Source organism: Acomys minous (genome assembly GCF_964271855.1).
Source record: "Acomys minous genome assembly, chromosome: 12".
Classification (NCBI taxonomy): domain Eukaryota; kingdom Metazoa; phylum Chordata; class Mammalia; order Rodentia; family Muridae; genus Acomys; species Acomys minous.
Genome location: NC_140493.1, coordinates 112,603,609 through 112,623,550, shown reverse-complemented (window position 1 = coordinate 112,623,550; position 19,942 = coordinate 112,603,609). Strand labels below are relative to the sequence as shown.

The following is a 19,942-nucleotide window of genomic DNA, read 5'->3' as shown; positions in this document are numbered from 1 at the left end:
ACCCTTCCTTCAGAGCTGCCAACAAGGAAACAGAAGCCAGGCCGTGCCTCCAGGGTCTCACCGCCTCCTCCTGTCCCCACCTAAGGCCAGAAGCTGCACCATCAGCAGCCAGAGTCCTGCGGACTCAGAACACTAGTGCCCTGGAAGACCCAATATTCTGGGTGAATCTAGGAGCGTTCAGGACTCAAAACAAATCCCACAGCACAGCCTCTACTGTTCGATAGCTCACCTAGCGATGGGGTGAGAGTTCTCTCCAGACCTGCATCTAGTGTCCAGTCTGCCCACGATAGCCCTGAACCAGTCCAGGATGCCCCCTTCCAAGATGTGGCTATCCCTGGCGAGGTGACAGTTTCCTAGCTGCCCAGTGATCCAGGCAGACCTGGCCCTGTCCTCCAAAGCCCACGCCCTCCAGGCCCCTTACAGGCCCCATCTCCTTCCAGCCCCGTCTGTGGCTTCAGGTTCCATCAGGCCCTGGAATGCACTCTGAGGAGACTTGGTGGCTGCAATCCTGGGAGACATGGACTTTCTCAAGAGCCCTGCCCTTAGGAACCATGAGATGTAAAGGACCTATTGCCAATCTTGAGCAAGCGTTTAGTCTTCCAGGCAGCCACCAGGTGCCTCCTCTGTCTCTAATAGGACCTCAGGGAGAGGGTTTTCTGATGGGTCCTCGGTCAGCCGCCCCAGGGAGGGTGGAAGGTCAAGTCTCCCCTGCAGTCAGGAGCCAAGGAATGGCCCAGAGTCTGCAGAGCCGTACAGACACCACATCTACAGCCCATGGGAAGTCTGCGATCATCAGGACTGCAGCCTGGTCGCCGTGCCTAGCCAAGCCTGCGGGAACCACCCAGCACCAGTTGCTACCCCATGATGGATTGGGGTCAGAAAAAGAAAGCCAAGTTCCTGGGACAAACATTCTGTCCTGAGCACAGCTCCTGTCCCTGGGGTCCCCAGCTGCCCGTGTCATCCCAGTCCAGGGGATCTAGTGACACGCCATCGAAACCCGTTGCTCCACACTTGGGCGCTTTTTCTCCAGACCCCTGCAGGTATAGTGGGACGCTGCCTTCCCCAGGCCAGACTGCAGTGTGTGAGGGTCATGGAGGCAGAAAGCTCCCCAGGGTAGAGCCTGGACCCAAGACATGAGTTTGGGCCTAACCCACCCCCTGATTCTGTGCTTTTCCCCAGGGCTTTTCCTTCCTAAGCTCTCTGGAGAAAATAAAAACAAAAACACATTAGCCTGGCAGCTGCCTGACTTTCCCATGGTGCAGCACTCAGAGAGCGGGCAGGTGGGAGAAGCCACACCCCTGTGCTCTGTCGGTGCTAGGGTGATAAGTGGATATCGTGTGTGTGTGTGTGTGTGTGTGTGTGTGTGTGTGTGTGTGTGTGTGTGTGTGTGCATGTGTGTGTGTGTGCATGTGTGTGTGCATGTGTGTGTGTGTTTGTGTGTGTGTGTGTGTGCGTGTGTGTGTGTGAGTATGGCAGGAGAGGAGTTTGGAGCTGTGGATGGGTGGACGCTGGGTGAATTTGTGTGTGCTAGGTTATGTGTGAGTGTTGTTGCATGTGTAATGGGGTAGGGACATTGGATATACAGAGTGCATAGGTGTTGGGTGTTTGGGTTTTGAGCTATGGGTGTTGGAGGTATTGGTGCATTTGTGTACTGGGGTAAGTGTTTGCATGTGGGTGTGCCTGCATGTTGAGTGTTTGGTGTGCATTCGTTACGTGTGTTTGTACGGAAGTGTGTATGAGTACTGGGCTATGGGCACGGTACTGGGTGTTTGTCAGTGTTTGTGTGGGTGTGTGCGATGTGTGTGGTAGGGGTGGGTGCTGGGGATTAGGGTGGGAATAACGTGTCTTCATTTATGTGTGATGTGTATGGTTGGGGTAGATGTTAGGTAAATTGTGTGTGCGTGTGTGCATGTGTGTGTGTGTGTGTGCATGTGTGTATGTGTGTGTGCATGTGTGTATGCGTGTGTTTGTGTGTGTATGCATGTGTGTGCATGTGTGTGTGCGTGTGTTTGTGTGTATGCATGTGTGTGCATGTGTGTATGCGTGTGTTTGTGTGTGTGCATGTGTATGTGTTTGTGTGCGTATGCATGTGTGTGTGCATGTGTGTGTGTTTGTGTGTATGCATGTGTGTGTACATGTGTGCGTGTGTTTGTGTGTATGCATGTGTGTGTGCATGTGTGTGTTTGTGTGTGTGCATGTGTGTATGCATGTGTGTGCATATGTGTATGCGTGTTTGTGTGTGTGCATGTGTGTGTATGTGTGTTTGTGTGTGTGCATGTGTTTGTGTGTGTGCATGTGTGTGTGTGTGTGCACTATGGTGTGTGGGCGTGTTGGCATATATAGTCTAACGGGAACAGCCAGCAGCAGAGCACACCTCCTTAGCAGCACTGCCAACCTCTCCTCCGCATCCTCTGGGGCCAGAACTGGACAAGGACAGCACTTCTGGAACTTAGAACTAGGGCCCCTAGGACCGCAGGCAGTGATGCCAGCATCACGAGGAGATGGGGCGCCGCAGAAAGGTAGAGGAGCGGCGTCCCCTGGTCCTCAGGCTCCTGGTCTGTGGTGTGGCCCTAGCAGAACCCACCTGAAGCTGCTTGGAGTTGAACGTCCTGTAAAACCTCCCATGAGCCTTCCTATGCCCTGTGGGGAAGTCCTCAGTGTCTTCCAGCCACGCCACTCCACTGTTCGACCCAAGTGGGCACTGCTGTGCTGGATTTCCAGGTGGGCAATTAGCTTTGCCCTCCTACCACTTGTGCCCATCTAGGCCTGCCCTTCAGCTCACAGCGCCTGCTGGCCTCCCCTGCCAACTTCCTGATTCCTATCTGGGACTCTCTGCTAAGTTTTGCTTGGACACCCACAGATGGGCACCAGCAAGTGGGGCTCAGTCCACAAGGAGCTTCTGAGCAGTGCAAGCTTTGAGCACAGGCAGCCTCTGCCCAATGGGTGCTGCCTCATAAACGCAAAATAATAAAATCTGAAAAAATATGTTAATTAATTTTTTTTATTTTATGTGCATTGGTGTTTTGCCTGCTTGTATGTCTGTGTGAGGGTATCAGATACCCCGGAACTGGAGTTACAGACAGTTGTGAGCTGCCATGTGGGTGCTGGGAATTGAATCTGGGTCCTCTGCAGGAGCAGCCGGTGCCTTTAAACACCGAACCATCTCTACAGCCCCTGATTAAAAGGAAATTAGTAAAAACATCATCTGGCAAGAGCTCCTCCCCAATTCAGCATCTTTCTAAGATAAAGTATGTGCTCAGGGTTGCATCCTGCTCTCAAAAGTTGCAGTTTGGCTGGGCGTGGTGACACACACCTTTAATCCCAGCACTCAGGAGGCAGAGGCAGGTGGATCTATGTGAGTTCGAGGCCAGCCTGGTCTACAAAGCGAGTCCAGGACAGCCAGGGCTACACAGAGAAACCCTGTCTCTAAAAACAAAAACAAACAAAAAAAAAAGTTGCAGTTTTTTATCAGTTGTGCCTTTTTTGTTTTGTTTTTGTTGTTGTTGTTGTTTTGAGATATGGTTCCTCTTCTCTGTGTAATAGCCCTGGCTGTCTTGGAACTCTCTTTGTAGACCGGGCTGGCCTCTGCTTCCCGAGTGCTGGGATTACAGGTGCCTGCCACAGCGCCCAGCCCTGTGTGGACATTTTCTTGGATCCCATTTCTAACTTTAGGACCTGAGCCTGGATCCCAGAACCAGTGTGAAAGCTAAGACCATGGTTTGTGTCCCGAACCCCAGCATGGTGGCAGCGGCAGACAGAGAGACGGAACCCTGGCCATGCCTTTATGCAAAACAGTGAAGCTCCAGGTTCCAACGCAGGGAGCGGAGGCTGGTGGATGGCCCGTGAGGAAAGGTGTGGTCTGCAGCAACCTGACCCCTGAGCTTCATCCGCAGAATGCAATGCTGAGCATCTGTACTGCCAGCATTCCTGTGCTGAGAGGGGAGGCAGAGGCAGAGGCAGGAGCCACAGTTGCCCAGACACCCGCAGGCCGGCTGGCCTCAAGTGTGTAGTGTACAACAGCAGAAACGAGAGGACACATTCCACCTCAACGACTCAGGTGAACTGACGCCCAGAAGTTGTCCCCTGACCTCCACACCTTGGTCATGGCATTCTCTAACTCAAGCTCTCCCGCTCTCATGCACAATAAACGTATTTTTAAAAAGTCAAAGTGAAGCCAGGCATGGTGGCCCATGCTTGTAATCCCACCACTCAAGGAGGCAGAGGCAGGCAGATTTGAGTTTCAGACCAGCCTGGTCTACAAAGCAAGTACAGGACAGCCAAGGCTACACAGAGAAACTCTGCCTGGGAAAAACAAAACAAAACAGAAAACCAAACAAACGAACACAACAACTAAAGTCAAAATGAAATCCATGCAATATGCAGTTTCCATAAAGAAACAGTGGCTCCAAGTATTGTGTAACCAGCTTCCTTCAGTTGCAAACTCTTCCCACCCCGCACCCACTGGGTAGTCACCCCGCACCCACTGGGTTGCCACCCCGCACCCACTGGGTTGCCACCCCGCACCCACTGGGTAGTCACCCCGCACCCACTGGGTAGTCACCCCGCACCCACTGGGTAGTCACCCCGCACCCACTGGGTTGCCACCCCGCACCCACTAGGTTGTCACCCTGCACCCACTGGGTAGTCACCCCGCACCCACTGGGTTGCCACCCCGCACCCACTAGGTTGTCACCCCGCACCCACTGGGTAGTCACCCCGCACCCACTGGGTAGTCACCCCGCACCCACTAGATTGTCACCCCGCACCTACTAGGTTGTCACCCCGCACCCACTAGGTTGTCACCTCGCACCCACTAGGTTGTCACCCTGCACCCACTAGGTAATCACCCTGCACCCACTAGGTTGTCACCCCGCACCCACTGGCACGTGCCCTCTAGCCCTGAGCTATACTCCAGACACTGTTCTTCCTCCTTATTTCAAGACAAGGCCTTACTACGTTTCCTAGGCAGATCTTGAACTTGCAATTCTCCTGCCTCAGGCCTCCAAAGCCACAGGGATTGCAGTCCTGGCTCAGTATGTGGCCTACGTGAATGGTTTCTTTCACTGACCATAAATCTTCAGATTCACTAGGACGTCGCCCCCCCCCCCATTTCTTTTTACTGAAGAATACCCTGTTATTCAGACAGAATGCGTGTATTCTATGCCGCTGCTCACCGGCTGGTGGGCATTTGGCCGTCACTGCTCTTGGCTTTCAGACTAACGCTCTTATGAACATTTACGTACAAGTTCCCCTATAGACCTATGTCTCCATCTCTCTCAGCTACATATGTAGGAGTGAAACTGCTGCCTCACACCACACAGGAATTGCGTGTTTAACTTCATGAGGAACTACCTACAGCGGCTTCCCACCCAACCTGCCCCATGTCACACCCCACCACAGAGCAGAGGATTTCCAATTTCTCCGTGTCCTCATCAACACCCGACCTCTCTGCCGTGGGCTTCTGTTTTTATTTTTATTAAAGTCACCTGCACGGGTGGGAGCAGCAGCTCATTGTGCTGTTCACTTGCAGTTCTCAGGGACCAGTGGTTTGGACATAAATTTCTTTGCTTTCTGTCGTGTAGTGTGTGTGTGTGTGTGTGTGTACTATGGTGGGTGCTTAAGCATGTATGTGCATGTGCATATGAGGCCCGGGGTTGACGGGTGACAGATGTCTTCCTTGATTGCTCTCCACCTTATTGAGGTGGAATTTCTCATTGGACCAGAGCTCGCCCACCCATTCGACTTTTTTGTTTCTTTTTGGGGGGGGGTTGTTTTTTCGAGACAGGGTTTCTCTGTGTCGCCCTGGCTGTCATGGACTCACTTGGTAGACCAGGCTGGCCTCAAACTCACAGTGATCCGCCTGCCTCTGCCTCCAGAGTGCTGGGATTAAACGCGTGCGCCACCGTGCCTGGCTAGTCTGTTACTTTTTTGGTTGCATACTAGGAGTGTGTATGCAGCTCTCTCCTGTCTACGCTGGGGTGAGCATTGCCAGGCAGGAGCTTTCCTGTGAGGCTGGAAGCTCCCTTGGGTCCCCTTCTCTCCTCTAGGGTGGCAAGGCCCATTGTGCATATCCCCTCCTTGAGCCAGATGTGTGGGATTTCCAGGATTTAGCTACAGTGGTACCCTCCCTGAGGTAGCCAGGCCAGCAGGCAGTTACAGCGGGACAGGTGGGGTCTGGTGAGTCACTCCCACCCCAGAGCCCAGTTCAGTATTTTTGTTTGCTTTTGGTTCGTGGAGACAGTGTCTCTGTGTAATAACCCTGGCTGTCCTGGATTTGCTTTGTAGACCAGGCTAGCCTCGAACTCACAGTGATCCTCCTGCCTCTGGGATTAAAGGCCTATGCTCCCAGTTCAGTCTTTAGGCCTGGAGGATGGGCAGGGAGCTTGTCCTGGCAAGCTGGGCTTCCTCCCCCACCTGTTGTGACACAAACTGACCCTATGGGCCCAGATCTCCCTGGGGGTTCTCCTGCACATCTCTCCCTCCTCCTCGCGTCCTTTCAGGCTCCCTCTGCCCCTCCTAGGAGCCATTCGGGTCCCGGGTCTCCCTGTGGTGAGCCTGAGATGTGAAGGTGAGGAGACAGGCTGTGCAGTGAGAGGCGCCATTTTCCCTGGGACCCCATTCTTCCTCCGCTGTCTCTGTCCGTGTCCCCATTGTTACAGGCTGTTCTTCAGGCCTCGAGGTGGCACTTCCAGCCTTGTGTTTAGTCAGGGTTATGTAGAGGAACGGACCGACTGAACGAAGGGGTGTACTAGAAAGGCTACGAGCTGCAGTCCAGGTGCTTCAGCAATGGCTGCCTACCAGTGGAAGGTCCATCTCGAGGTGGGGTAGCTCCCCTGGTCTTCCCTATACTCCAGAATCCTGAAGAAGTGGACTTGGCCAGCGAGAGCGAGGGCAAGCCGGCAGAGTGCTAGCCTCCTTCCTCCGTGTCCTTTACACAGGCTGCCAGCAGAGGTGTGCACATCGAAGCTGGATCTTCCCACCCCAGAGGTCTGGATCTCACTTCAAGTGATTTGGTAACAACTTATTGTTTTGTTTTGTTTTTCGAGATAGGATTTCTCTGTGTAGCCTTGGCTGTCCTGGACTCACTCTGTAGACCAGGCTGGCCTCGAACTCACAGCGATCTGCCTGCCTCTGCCTCCCTAGTGCTGGGATTAAAGGCGTGCGCCACCACGTCCGGCCTTCTGGCCTTATTTTTTAATCTTGTGCCCAGCCAGTTGGGTTTCAGTTGAGCTGACAACCAAGAAGAGCCACCACATGCCTCCAGTGGCCTCCTGATTACTGCCGCCTGTGTCTCCCTGTCCTCCCTGCCTCTGCCATATCCCAGGGGCTTAAGGGCAGCTTTGGCTGTGTCTCTACCCCATATATTAAGTGCAAGTGACAACAGACTGCTTCAGAACTGCAGGCAGCGCTGTAAAGTCACCTTTCCGAATCTCATGAGGTGACACTAGGAAGCCACGGGGCCACTGAGGCTCCACCTGAGCAGGGCCGGTGGCCAAAAGTACATCTGAGGACAGAGGGGAGATCTATTCTGGAGCCCAGAGGCCAGTCTGGCTGCATGGCCTCTGCTGGCAGCAGCCCATGAGCACTCTGTCACAGGGCCAGCTGTTGAAGCGCAGAGCCCCGCTCACTACCCCCACTGCCTCAGAGGCACCGAGGCCCTTGCCAGGTAACACTAAACGCCCCTCACACCCTCCCTGGCTCCTGGTGGGTCCCTTCCCTTCAGCAGCTGGGAAACCTCCACATCCCCTGAATCCCTTGGGTTCTGCAGAATTGCTCCTGGGGCCTCGGGCCTCACTCCTGTCTGTACTTCATGCGCTCTCACAGCCTTCAAGACCACCCTTACCCTGACAGCTCTAATTGTCCACGTAGCCGGGGTGCCCTGGGGTGCCCTCAGTCCCGCGTGGCCCCAGCAGAGCTGCTTCCCCGCCCCAAAGGCAGCTGCCTCTTCTGTCCATACCAACATTCCTAAGGTCCCCTGTGTCCCACCGGGTCCTCCAGCCTCAGAACCAGGGTCAGACAGACAAGATGAGAAGGTGAGTGGCCTTGTCCCACCCCCTCCCCCGTCCGCCCAGCCCTCATCACTCCCACAAGCCCACTGTGTACCAGAAGTGGGGTGGAGCTGCAGCCTTCCGCACTGCTTTGCTCAGATGGGCATCCGCATGGCCGACCTGAGCCAGCCCTGCCCCATCTTGTCCCACCACTTCCTCTGCTGGCTTGGGACCCCCTGTTTCTCTTCCTCTGCTGGCCGAGGCCTGGTTCACCTGTACCATCTACCTGGAACCTACCATGGCTACACTGCAGCCAGATTCACAGTGTGTAGCACCCCAAACCAAGGCAGGAGGCCATGGTCTTCCAACCCTCCACTTGGAAAGTTCTTGCTCCTCGCTTTCCTCAGGGAAGAGTAAGAGCTGCAGGAAAGAGGCCGGGCCATAGTGAGGGGGACAAGGGAACTTAGGGGCAGATGGCCTTTGTGCGAAACTCATGCTCAGACCAAGGGAGGGGTGAGGCTCTGCCCAACTGTCTATCAGGAACCAGGAACTGCTGCCCCTCCCTGTGAGTCAGCACTGACATCTTAGAGGCCAAGTGCACAGGGAAGCAAGAGACTACGGGTGTCTGATGTGGAGGTTAGGGGAGGAGCTGGCATTTCCCTCTGTACAGAGCCAGTGCTGCCTTCTCTGTCTTTTTGTGTCTCTGTGTCTGTCACTGTGTCTCTGTCTGTCTGGTCTCTCTCTGTCTCTGTCTCTCTCTGTCTCTCTGTCTCTCTCTCTCCAGGCTGTCCTGAAACCTGCTCTGTAGACCAAGCAGGCCTTGAACTCAGAGATCTTCTGATCTCTGCCTCCAGAGTGCTGGGATCAAAGGCATGCACCACCAACTCCTAGCTAAAGCCTCATCTCTTATGTCCTCAGTCCCTGGCCAGCCCACCCATCCTTGTGGCTCTCTTCAGTTCCCCGGTTCTTAAGGAGCAGGGACCATTTGTTCAGGTCCTGCTCTGCTGTAGGGGCTGGTGACAGACATCGCCGTGAACAGTGAGTCTTACCTAGACCTCTGATCTCTGACCTCACCTTTGGAGTACAGGTGACAATAGTCATTCCCAATGTAAGAGTCTGGCTCCCTACTTGGGGGCCTTGTAGGGAACTTGGCCAGACATCTGCACCCTTTGCTACTCAGACAAAAGTCCAAGAAACAGGCGGCTTTCATCTCCTTCGTTTCTTAGCTCACCTCCTGCCCCCTGGTAGATGGTGAAATTGTCCCAGCAAGCTTGACACTGCCATTTCCTGAACCTGTCGGAAGTGGCTTGCTCAAGCCCACACAGGTCTGTACCCAGGCAGAGCGCTGCCCTGTTTCTTGTTTTAGATCGCTGTGCTATTGAAGCTCCAACAAGACCTGGAGTCCTAAGGCAGACAGCTCCGTGTGTGTGTGTGTGTGTGTGTGTGTGTGTGTGTGTGTGTGTATGTGTGTGCGTGCGCTCGTCAGATCAATGCCATCACAGGTTTGGCCTATGGCCAAAAGACAAATAACTCCCAAGCTGTGGGTGGCCAGGACCGGGGTGGCCGCCCTTGGGCAGCTCTGGTGCTGCCTTCAGCCCCAGGGCATTGTCCCAGGAGAGTGTCTAGCTACCAAGTTAGGCTGCTCGCTCAGCCTGTGCTCTGGCAGCCCAGAGTTCTGGCCCAGTCATGGCCCCTCAGCCTTTCTACCCTTCCTTGTGTATTCCACCCTGGAACCCATGTGTCTGCTATTCAGAGACGTGCTGACATCTGTGCTGGGAAGGTGGCGTTGATACCTCTGTGCACAGGGGCATGGGCAGGGTGCAGCTGCAGCTGCAGCTGCTCCACTCACTATGGCATAAGGCAGGGCCCCTTAGCCTGTGATGCCCCCATCACAAAGTGTAGCAGGAGTCACTGCAGAGTAAACCCTGGATACATCCTGGCTCCCCAAAAGACAGGCTCAAGACCTGGCCACGTGTGCCTCAAATGTGGACTTACTTGGATCACTGAAGCTGCAATTGGTTAAGATGAGGTTACACTGCCCTGGGGACATTCTGATCCAACGTGACTGGCATCCTACGCACAGCACTGTGAGAAGAGTGACATAGTGTAGAAAGCCACACAGCCGAGGCCACACCTGTAGTCAAGGATGCCAAAGATGGCCGCCACCCGCTAAAGGGCACAAAGAGGATCTTCCCCCTGAGCCTCTGGTGTGCGTCTGGCCCTGCCAGCAGCCTGGTTTCCTCAGAGTGATGAGAGCTCATGTTAACATCCTTTCTTACTGCAACTAGCCTGTCTTTCACCCATGAGCTCCACCTGCACTGTGGTCCACGGGAGTGAAGTTAATGTCATTTCCTTAACCATCTCCTGGCTAGTGATGCTAAGAAAGGAGGAAAGAGGCCGGGAAAGAGTTTTACGTGGTGCAGGAGGTGGGGGGGGGGCTTCTCTCTTCAGCCCACAGACAGCCCCTTCTCCCTATGTCCTCACTCGGCCTTTCAGCGTGCTCCGTCTGTTTCTTCCTCTTCTTCTAAGGGAAGCCTGTCCTGTGCAACTAAGGTCCCACACTGATGATCTCGTTTATTGGTCATTAGCTCCTTAAAGCCTTAACTTCCAAATACAGCCCCTTTGGGGATTAGGAATTCAAAATGTTGATTCTGGGGCCAGGCACTTGGGAGGCAGAGGCAGGTGGGTCACTGTGAGTTCGAGGCCAGCCTGGTCTACAAAGTTAGTCCAGGACAGCCAAGGCTACACAGAGAAACCCTGTCTCAAAAAGCAAACAAACAAAACCATTGATTCTGGGGAACCCACCTCCTTCTATAATGCACAGGCTTTTAAAGACCCTCCCTTTATAGATGAGAAAACATGCCTGAGGCACTCAGGTGCACACATGTTCTGGGTCACTTGTTGGTGGCCTAGCCCTACTTTAAGCACTCAGCTTAGGCTGGGTCTTTCCAGCCCTCCTTGTCCATTTTCCTTGTCCACGGAGGCCCAATCCCCCTGTCACCTTGGGAAGCTCCCAGGAATATGACTGGGTGAGGCAGAGGCAAGAGGTGAGAGCATATTTGTGGATAAGTCTAGAATGGGGCTGACCCTTGGTCTCCTCAACTAAGGCAGGGGTTCTAATAGAACAAAAGGCCCTTAGGGGGCCAGGGGACCCCTGGCTGAGGAGAAGGCCACAGAAGGACAAAGGGTAGACAAGCTGGCTAGGGGAAGGTCCGGCCCAGGTACCAGGAATATACTGTCAGGAAGTGAGGACAGCAAGTACAGGAAAAGAGACAGAGGGGCGGAGGAAGGCCGCAGAGTGTGGGGCAGGAAAGGAGGAGGGACACTAGACCCCTCCCCATGCTGCCCCTCCTGGAGCAGGAGATGCCCGGAGGACCCGCAGCCGCTAGGAACTGTGCTGGTTGCGGCTTGTGAGCCAGTGCTGGCTTCTGTCCAGGTCGGGCCACAGTTTACCTCTTCAGGGCAAGAAGATCAGAAAACCATTCTTTCGGGTATTTTGTGGCTGTGTGAACCTGCACACCAGAACATGTGCAGGTCAGAGAAAAACCCACGGGAGTTGGTTCTCTCCTTCCACTATGTGGGTCCCAGAGTGTGAATCAGGTCATCAGGCTGGCGCATCCGCTGAGCCATCTCCCTGCGCCCTCGGATGGCCCGAGGGTTTCAATGACTGACTACCTATGACAAAACTAAGGCAAGCCTGGAACTAGTTCCTGGTGTGCAGGCCCTTCCTAGTAACCAGCCCCACTCCATCCATTGTACAAACGCACAAGCTCCCTGAAAGCTGAGTCCGTCCCCCTTTCTGAAGTAGGACCAACTCCTTCACGTAGCCCCCTCTGCCTGGTGACAGGCCCCAGGTGCAACCTCCACCCACCCTTGCCATGTGCAGTTCAGTGCACCCTCGATACAGTCCCACGTGCAGTCTACACAGCAAAGACCTGCGTCCCGGAATAACTCCTGACCCGCGACTTGCAGGCTCCACCCCTGAGCTCACAGTTACCCTGCCTACCAGCGCCTCCTGCTAAGCTGAAGTTAGCCCTTTGAGGGTCCAAGATGGACACCCTGGGGACCCTCAGGCCAGCTGCTGGGAGAGCTCAGGGCCCTAGCTCCCTGCACTACTCAGGGAGTCCGGGAGGTGCCCCGAGACACGTGCGTCTCTTTTCTGGGGGGGGGGGGGGTGCCAGCGCACACGTCGGAACTCTTGTGTTGGGGCTCCCGTTTCCGCCCGGCATGACCTGAGCGCCGCTCTGGTGCACCCGGACCGAGGCCATGGGACTCCGGTCGCTATGGTAACGTGGCTGGCGCCGTAGGCGAGGGCCCGAGCTCGGAATCCCGGAGACCCCAGGTCGAGCGAGGAGACGAAGCGATTCCACGGGGTCCTGCCCGGCGGCGCACGCGGTGAGTGGCACGGCCATCGCACCAGGTTCCTGGTCCCCTTGTGGCTCGACCCAGACTCCCCCAACGCCTTCCTCGTCAGCAGCCACGCGCGACCACCCGGGAGGCGGCGTCCGGCACCAGCGCAGGCTGCAGGCTTCGCTCTAATCAGCACCTAGTTGCAGTGTTTTCACTGCTCCACAGCCCGGAACGGCCCCTCAGCCCCTCGCTGACCTCATTAGTCCGTTATTTTGTAGACTGCATCTCTTCCTGGGCTGGCCTGATATTTAACATGATTAAGTTTACACGGTTTTAGCAAAATAAAATTTAAAAATGGTGCCCTCGTGCCTCCTAGGAGACAGACGCCTCATTCCTGGGAAATGTTAACTCTGAGCACGTTCTAGCTGGTGCCTGCCAAGGGGCTATCACAAAGTTGCTGTGTTCTACTGAGCGTGGTGGCGCGTGCCTTAACATTCCAGCACTTGGGAGGCGGATCTCTGTGGTTTCGGGGGCCAGCCTAGTCTTCAGAGCTCCAGGACAGCCAGAGCTGTGTAGAGACCCTGTCTCCAAAAACTAAGCTTAAAAAAAAAAGTTACTATTTTCTCACTGTAAATAATAAATACCTTTTGGGGAGGTGCTTGATTGTGTAAAAATCTTCCTTCTAATCTTATATTTTCAGTTACTGATTTTAGCATACATCAGCGAGAAAGCTTCCTTTTTTATATTTTTTTAGTTTCAGGTTTTGTTCTTGTTATGTTAGGTGGAGAAAAGTTAAGACAAGTTAACCGAATCAAACCATTCAGACCTTTCAGACTAAGCTGGGATCCAGTTTCCAACAGTCTTTATTTAGAATCTGAGTCAGAGTAGGTTTCAGTCGCGGCTCTGGCAGCTGGGGCCCCAGAGAGCTGTAGGAAGCTCCCGGGCTCTTGTCTGGGTGCAGGCCAGCCCTTCCTGAGGATAACAGGTGAAGGAGACGCAGCAGCCCCAAGGGACCGGGGCTGACACAGGCCTGGCGCTAGTCATGAAGGTGTGGCGATCACAGGGAGGACCTCAAAGGTCACCGCCCTTCTACCTGCACCCCGGAATCCTTTATGAAAATGCTCCCTGCGGACCAGGCAGGCTTTTACTCCTTGCCTTTAGGGATAGTCCAATGTAAGCCCGTTGTCTTAGTCACTGTTCTGTTGCTGTGAAGAGACACCACGATCAAGGCAGCCCTTATAAAAGAAAGCATTTAAGTGAAGACTTGCTTACAGCTTCCGAGGTTTCGCGTGCTATCAGCATGCCAGCGAGCATGGCGCTGGTGCTGGAGCGGCAGCTGGGAGCTGCATGCTGAGCCACGGTCAGAGAGACAGAGACAGAGACTGACAGACAGAACTGAAATGGGCAGGGCTGAGGCGGGGCCACGCGGGCACTCACCGTTCACTGCCATTCACTGCCGGTTCCTGGCTTCCCCAGCCTGCCTTCTTACACACCCCAGGACCACCCACAGGGGGCCCTCTCACACTAGTCAGTAACAAGGAAACCCCCGTGCAGACTTGCTTACAGGCGGTGACCGGATGGAGGCATTTTCCTCAGTTGAGTTCCTTTTCCCAAATAACTCATTTGTGTCAAGTTGGCAAACAGCTAAGCAGGACATCCCGTAACACACAGAACGGCATCCGTTCTATGAAAACACGCCTGTTATGACAGCCAGGTATAGTGCTGTGTGCAGTTTTTATTTTTACTTAGGATGTGGAACCAAGCTATTGTTTTTCAAACTCTTTGTGTAGCTGGGCGGTGGTGGTGGTGGCACACGCCTTTAATCCTAGCACTCGGGAGGCAGAGGCAGGTGAATCGCTGTGAGTTTGAGGCCAGCCTGGTCTACAAAGCGAGTTCAGGACAGCCAAGGCTACACAGAGAAACCCTGTCTTGAAAAACAAACAACAACAAAAAGATGAAATTCTTTGTGTATGCTACTCTTTTTCTTTCTTTCTTTTTCTTTTTCTTTTTTTCTTTTTTTCTTTTTTCTTTTTTCTTTTTGCTACTCATTTTTAATGACACTACTATGTTAGTTTTATTTTACTCTAAATGCTTGGACCCCTAAAGGGTTGGGGATCCCTGTGACCAGCTTTGAGAGACTTTGCTTTGCTTGTCACCTGCATGCTGATAGAAGCCTCTCTGTGTAAGAGCATCAGGGCAGAGCTGGGCTTTATAGCCACAGATACTGCCTGGTCCGTTACAGAGTACCAGCCATACCCTGTTCTGGTGATTTAGTACTACGGGGGGGGGGGGGCAGCCACAAAGCTGTGCCCACTACTGATGACAAACCTGTACTTCCTGTGAAATACACGTGTGTGTGTGTGTGTGTGTGTGTGTGTGTGTGTGTGTTTTTAGTCCTGATGATGTATCATGATTTTGACTGTAATTTTAAATTTTATTAATTTATTTCTATGTGTGTGTGCGTGTGCTTGTGGAAGTCTTATGTTCACCATGTATATGAAGGAGCCTGTAGACCCCAGAGGAAGGCATCCGAGCCCCTGAGACTGGAGTTACAAATGCTTGTGAGCCCCTGTGTGGGTGGTGGGAAAGGAGTCAGATCCTCTGCAAGAGTGAGAGCCCCACTCTTAGCCACTGAGTCAGCTCCCCTGCCCAACTGTAACTAACCTTTGTTACCAGTGAGTTCATGACTAATTGTTTCTATAAGTAGTATTTGTAGGCTCAATTTTCTTAACAAATATATTTTATTACAGACTTATTAACCAAGAGTGCCTCACTTATAACCCAACTAACCTAAACAATAGGAAAAGGACATTAAAGAATATAATAATGAAACCGTAAGGATATCAGTTCCGAGGAATGATTCTCCTGGCGTAATCAGCAGGATTTCTTCTGCTGGAACCTGGAGTAACCAGAACCTGGAACCTCTCAGCAGGAGCCGGAAGCCCCAAAGCCTTCCCTCTAGCGGTTCTCTCTAGGAGTGTCTCGAAGTGGAGCGATGAACAGCCAAAACTATCCCAAGTCTCCACAGGCCCCGCTTCCTGGTTTTGGCTCACATTTGTGCTTCCTCTCAGCATTTGTTCAAGGATGTTTTCAGCTGGTTTCAGCACAGTGGTTCGATTTCTAAAGGGATCACCTGCTCTCTCACAAGTCTTTTTCTCATCCCACACTTGTGATCTAAACAAAAAACGTGTTTATCTCTCCTTCAAGTATTCTTGTTTATATAAAGAGCAGCTACTGGCTTAGAGCTCTGGAGCTGATGTAAACACAACACACCATAACACACACTAACTCACCCACATTATATCCCATACAACACACACACGTACTGTAATATACTCACATACACACACTACAGTACAACACACAGCACACCACACATGCCACGTACACCGCGCCCTTGCCCCCACACACATGTAGCACAACACAAGAGCAGAGCCCCGTGTCCTCCTGCCCGGTCTGGGTCTGGCACTGCTTGCTTGTTGGTGATTTGAGTGGAGGTGCGGCCACCTGCGTCAGCTTCACTCTGGGCTCTCAGTGTGTTTCCTCACCTGTTCTGTAAACACACACAGGACCAGTGAGCTGAGCTGGCCCAGGGCAGTCTTTTCTTCCTAAAGGCTCACAGAGAGTCATGCTGCTACCTTCTTTGGGTGACAGGGATGCAAAAATGTTACTGCCAGATGCACTGTTGGAAGAGGGTGACATTCAGACATCACACAAGACCTCTTGTGCCTCCACATTATATTCTCTTGGCTCTTGTGCCTATGTGGTGATGCCCAGCATTGTTGGCTTTCTGTACCTCCCTGTGAGTAGCCTTGGCTTGACTGTCGACAAAGCCAGGAGCCCCAAGCCAACTGGCCTTGTGTACAGAGCCAAGAACCGTTTTATGTTGAGCATGGGCAACAGGGCCCCACTGGACCTGGTTGCAGTGTGCAGTGTGCCCTGGTGAGAAACAGGCCCTCTCCGATGAGAAGAGCTTGGGATAGCAGCGCCTGCCCTGCAGGTCGAGTCTGCAGTTCCCCAGTAAGTGGCTTTTGGAGACTGATTAGCTATTTGGCAAAATAGTTTTATAATGTTGAATCTAATGTTTTTAAAAGTTCAGACTTTACCAGACACAGTGGCACACATCTGTTACCACAGCGCTTCAGGAAGCAAAGCAGAAGGTTGCGAGTTCAAGGTCAGCCTGGGCAAATTAGCAAGACTCCATCTAAAAAATCTACTGGACTTGTATATAGTATTTTCTTTCTTTGTTTTTTGTTTGTTTGTTTGTTTGCCTTTGGTTTTTCAAGACTAGCCTTGGCTGTCCTTTGTAGACCAGGTTGGCCTCGAACTCACAGTGATCCGCCTGCCTCTGCCTCCTGAGTGCTAGAATTAAAGGTGTGCACCACCGTGCCGGACTTATATTTGTTTCTTTTTTGTTTTGTTTTTTTGTTTTATTATTATGCATACAGTGTTCTGTCTGCATGTACACCTGCAGGCCAGAAGAGGGCATCAGATCACATTACAGATGGTTGTGAGCCACCATGTGGTTGCTGGGAATTGAACTCAGAACCTCTGAAAAAACAGCCAGTGCTTTTAACCTCTGAGCCATCCCTCCAGCCTTTTATTGTTTCTTAAAGTCATTTTGATATGATTAGCGTCCTTTATGGTGTGCTGCTTGTTTCCCTCTCTGCTGCAGCTTCCACCATGCTGGCCCTGTGCTCGGAGCGGGAACTTAATGAGCTGCTGGCTCGCAAGGAGGAGGAATGGCGAGCACTGCAGACGCACCGTGCTCAGCTGCAGGAGGCGGCTCTGCAGGCCGCGCAGGCCCGCCTGCAGGAGACACAGGGCAAGCTGCAGCGCCTGCAGGAGGACTTCCTTTACAACCTCCAGGTGCTAGAGGAGCGCGACCAGGAGCTGGAGCACTGTGAAGTCGCGCTCACCCAGGCCCGCGTGCGGGAGGAGGCCCGACAAGCCGAGGCCAGTGAGCTCAAGATCGAGGTGGCCAAGCTGCAACAGGAGCTCACCAGAGAGGCCAGCCGCATGGAGGAGTTGCAGGGTCTCCAGCAGCTAACGTTGCAGGAGCACCGCCTGGAGCTGGCGCGTGTCCACAGGTGTGTGACCCTCCTGATTCCGCGTCTCGAGCCCAGTGAGTGCTGTGTACGAGCTGCCAGATGCTCAGTGCTCATGAGCTTTTCCCCAGACTCGGCCCAAGACTTTTTGTTTTGTTTTGGTTTTTAGATAACATTTCAGGCCAGTTGTGGTGGCGCACGCCTTTAACCCCAGCACTTGGGAGGCAGAGGCAGGTGGATCACTGTGAGTTTGAGGCCAGCCTGGTCTACAAAGTGAGTCCAGGACAGCCAAGGATACACAGAGAAATCCTGTCTCGGAAAACTAAAAAACCAAAACAAACAAAAACCCAAAAAAAACCTTAGCAGGGTGTGGTGGTGCACGCCCTTAATCCCAGCATTCAGGAGGCAGAGGCAGGCGGATTGCTATGAGTTCAAGGCCAGCCTGGCATACAAAGTGAGGCCAGGACAGCCAAGATAACATAGAGAAACCCTATCGTGGGCGGGGGGGGAAATATCTCACTGTATAGCCCTGGCTGCCCTGGGCCTCGGCCTCCCGGGTGCTGGGACTGAAGGCGGGCACCACCACCCAGCTTGTGAGATGCTGTCTACTGACGTTCTTAGCTTTGATGAGGCTACTGCTCTGCTAAGTTTTAGCGATCATTCCACAAGTTTTGCCTAACGTTCACAGAGCTGCTGTGTCAGACATGTTCTGCAGTGCCTGGGATCCAGTCAGAAGTGCTGCTCAGCCAGGGTCTGGAGGGTTTCCTCAGCACCTGAGTCAGCTCACTGTGGAGCTGAGGCTGCTCTGGGATGTCTTGTCACTCTTTCCTTTCTCTCCAAACCGGAGGCCTTCAGCCGTGTTTGGGGATCCGTTTGTTTGGTTGTTTAGTTGTGTTTTCAAAACAGAGTCTCTCTGTGTAGCCTTGGCCGTCCTGGAACTTGCTCTGTAGACCAGGCTGGCCTTGAACTCACAGTAATCCTCCTGCCTCTGCCTCCCGGGTGCTGGGATCACAGGCGTGCTCATTCTCCCTCTCTTCTTCATTTTGGGGTGGCAGACAGGCTCAGGTCAAGCAGACGTTCTACTTCTTGGAGGCCTGTCGCATGCACCCCTGCAGAAGCCATGTGCCAGCCCCATGGGTGCAGCACGCCCTGCTGCACCACGTCCACTCGGTGACCACTCAGTGACGGCTCTCTGAACACTTTGTGTGATTCCCACAGGGACAGGAGCACGGAGATGGAGCAGCAGCGGGAGCAGTACGAGGCTGTGAGGCGGAGGCTGGAGAGACAGCTGCAGGAGCTGGAGAGGGGGTGTGCTCTACAGAGACAGGTGGGCCCGCTGGAGAGACAGCTGCAGGAGCTGGAGAGGGGGTGTGCTCTACAGAGACAGGTGGGCCCGCTGGGCTTGCTTCTGACGCAGCCTGTTCTTGCGGCTAGTTTGAAACCTGGAAGGTGAGGGCTCACTGAGCACCTCTCCGCGGGCGATCAGGGGTGCTGGCTGCCCCCTCTCGGGTCTGTGGTGAGAGGTGTCCACATCCTTTCTGGAAGCCTCTGCCAGTGTGCTCCTTTCTTCTGTACCACTCAGAGGCCTCCAGGGAAACGGAGACACACACTTACTGTGTGAATTGACCGTTGAGGTCCTGGAGGGCACCCCCATTCTACTGTGTAGGCTGGAGAACCTGGAACCCGGTTATGTCTGAACCCAAGGCTGTAGAAACTGCCGCCCCCCCCCCCCCCCAGTGAGGGCAGGAGGAGGAGTCAGGCACAGCAGAGAGGAGCGGTCCTGCTCTGTTGGTCGTCCTCGGATTGGCCCACACCACCCGCACCAGGGAGCCTGGGCCTTCTTTATGCAATCCACTGATTCAGATGATTGGAAACTTGCTCACCATTTACCAGCTGTCTGGGAAGCCTTTAGGACAGTGCAGTTGACCCATAAGGCTAGCATTACAGAGGCCAGCCTGGTCTACAAAGTTAGTCCAGGATAGCCAAGGCTACACAGAGAAACTCTGTCTCAGAAAACCAAAAAAAGGGCTAACATTACAGTCTACGCCTTGTCAACCTCGCCCCGTTACACATCTCCCCACTGCTGTAAGGCATGTTTAACCAAGTGTAGACGTTAGGAAGGTTTTCCTTCCAGTGGATGTGAGACCGTGGTGCTGAGTGTAACACCAATGTGCTGTTCTCCCCAAGTGTGGGAGGGAACATTTGTCTACGCCCCCCAACAGGGTTTCTCTCTGCAGCCTTGGCTGTGCTGAGATTACAGGTGTGCACCAGCACGCCCAGCTTGTCTGCTTTCTTTTTTAAGGGAGTTTTTTTTGTTTGTTTGTTTTGCTTGTTTGTTTTTTGAGACAGGGTTTCTCTGTGTAGCCCTGGCTGTCCTGGACTAAATTTTTAGAGCAGGCTAGCCTTGAACTCACAGCGATCTGGCTCCTCTGCGTTCCAGAGTGCTGGGGTTACAGGCATGCACCACCACACCTGGCTCATTTTTCTGTTTTTAAGAAAAGGACTTATAGGGCCAGTGGTGGGGCATGATGTTAATCCCAGTTCTCAAGAGGCAGA

General features: G+C 53.4%; 1 protein-coding gene across 5 annotated transcripts in view; it reads left to right on the top strand.

Annotated features, from left to right (window-relative positions):
• The first annotated feature begins 12,192 nt into the window (after window positions 1-12,192).
• CCDC57 (coiled-coil domain containing 57) overlaps window positions 12,193-19,942 on the top strand; it is a 102,876-nt gene continuing 95,126 nt past the window's right edge. For 3 of the 5 annotated variants that reach the window (XM_084751659.1, XM_084751657.1, XM_084751660.1), the window contains exons 1-3: window positions 12,196-12,383; window positions 17,014-17,428; window positions 18,605-18,713. In XM_084751659.1, the coding sequence (XP_084607785.1) occupies window positions 17,022-17,428; window positions 18,605-18,713 (516 nt within the window). In that variant the 5' untranslated portion in view covers window positions 12,196-12,383; window positions 17,014-17,021. Of the gene's footprint in view, window positions 12,384-13,854; window positions 14,053-17,013; window positions 17,429-18,604; window positions 18,714-19,942 lie in introns of those variants that run through there. The other 2 variants (XM_084751661.1, XM_084751658.1) reach the window with 2 other exon arrangements.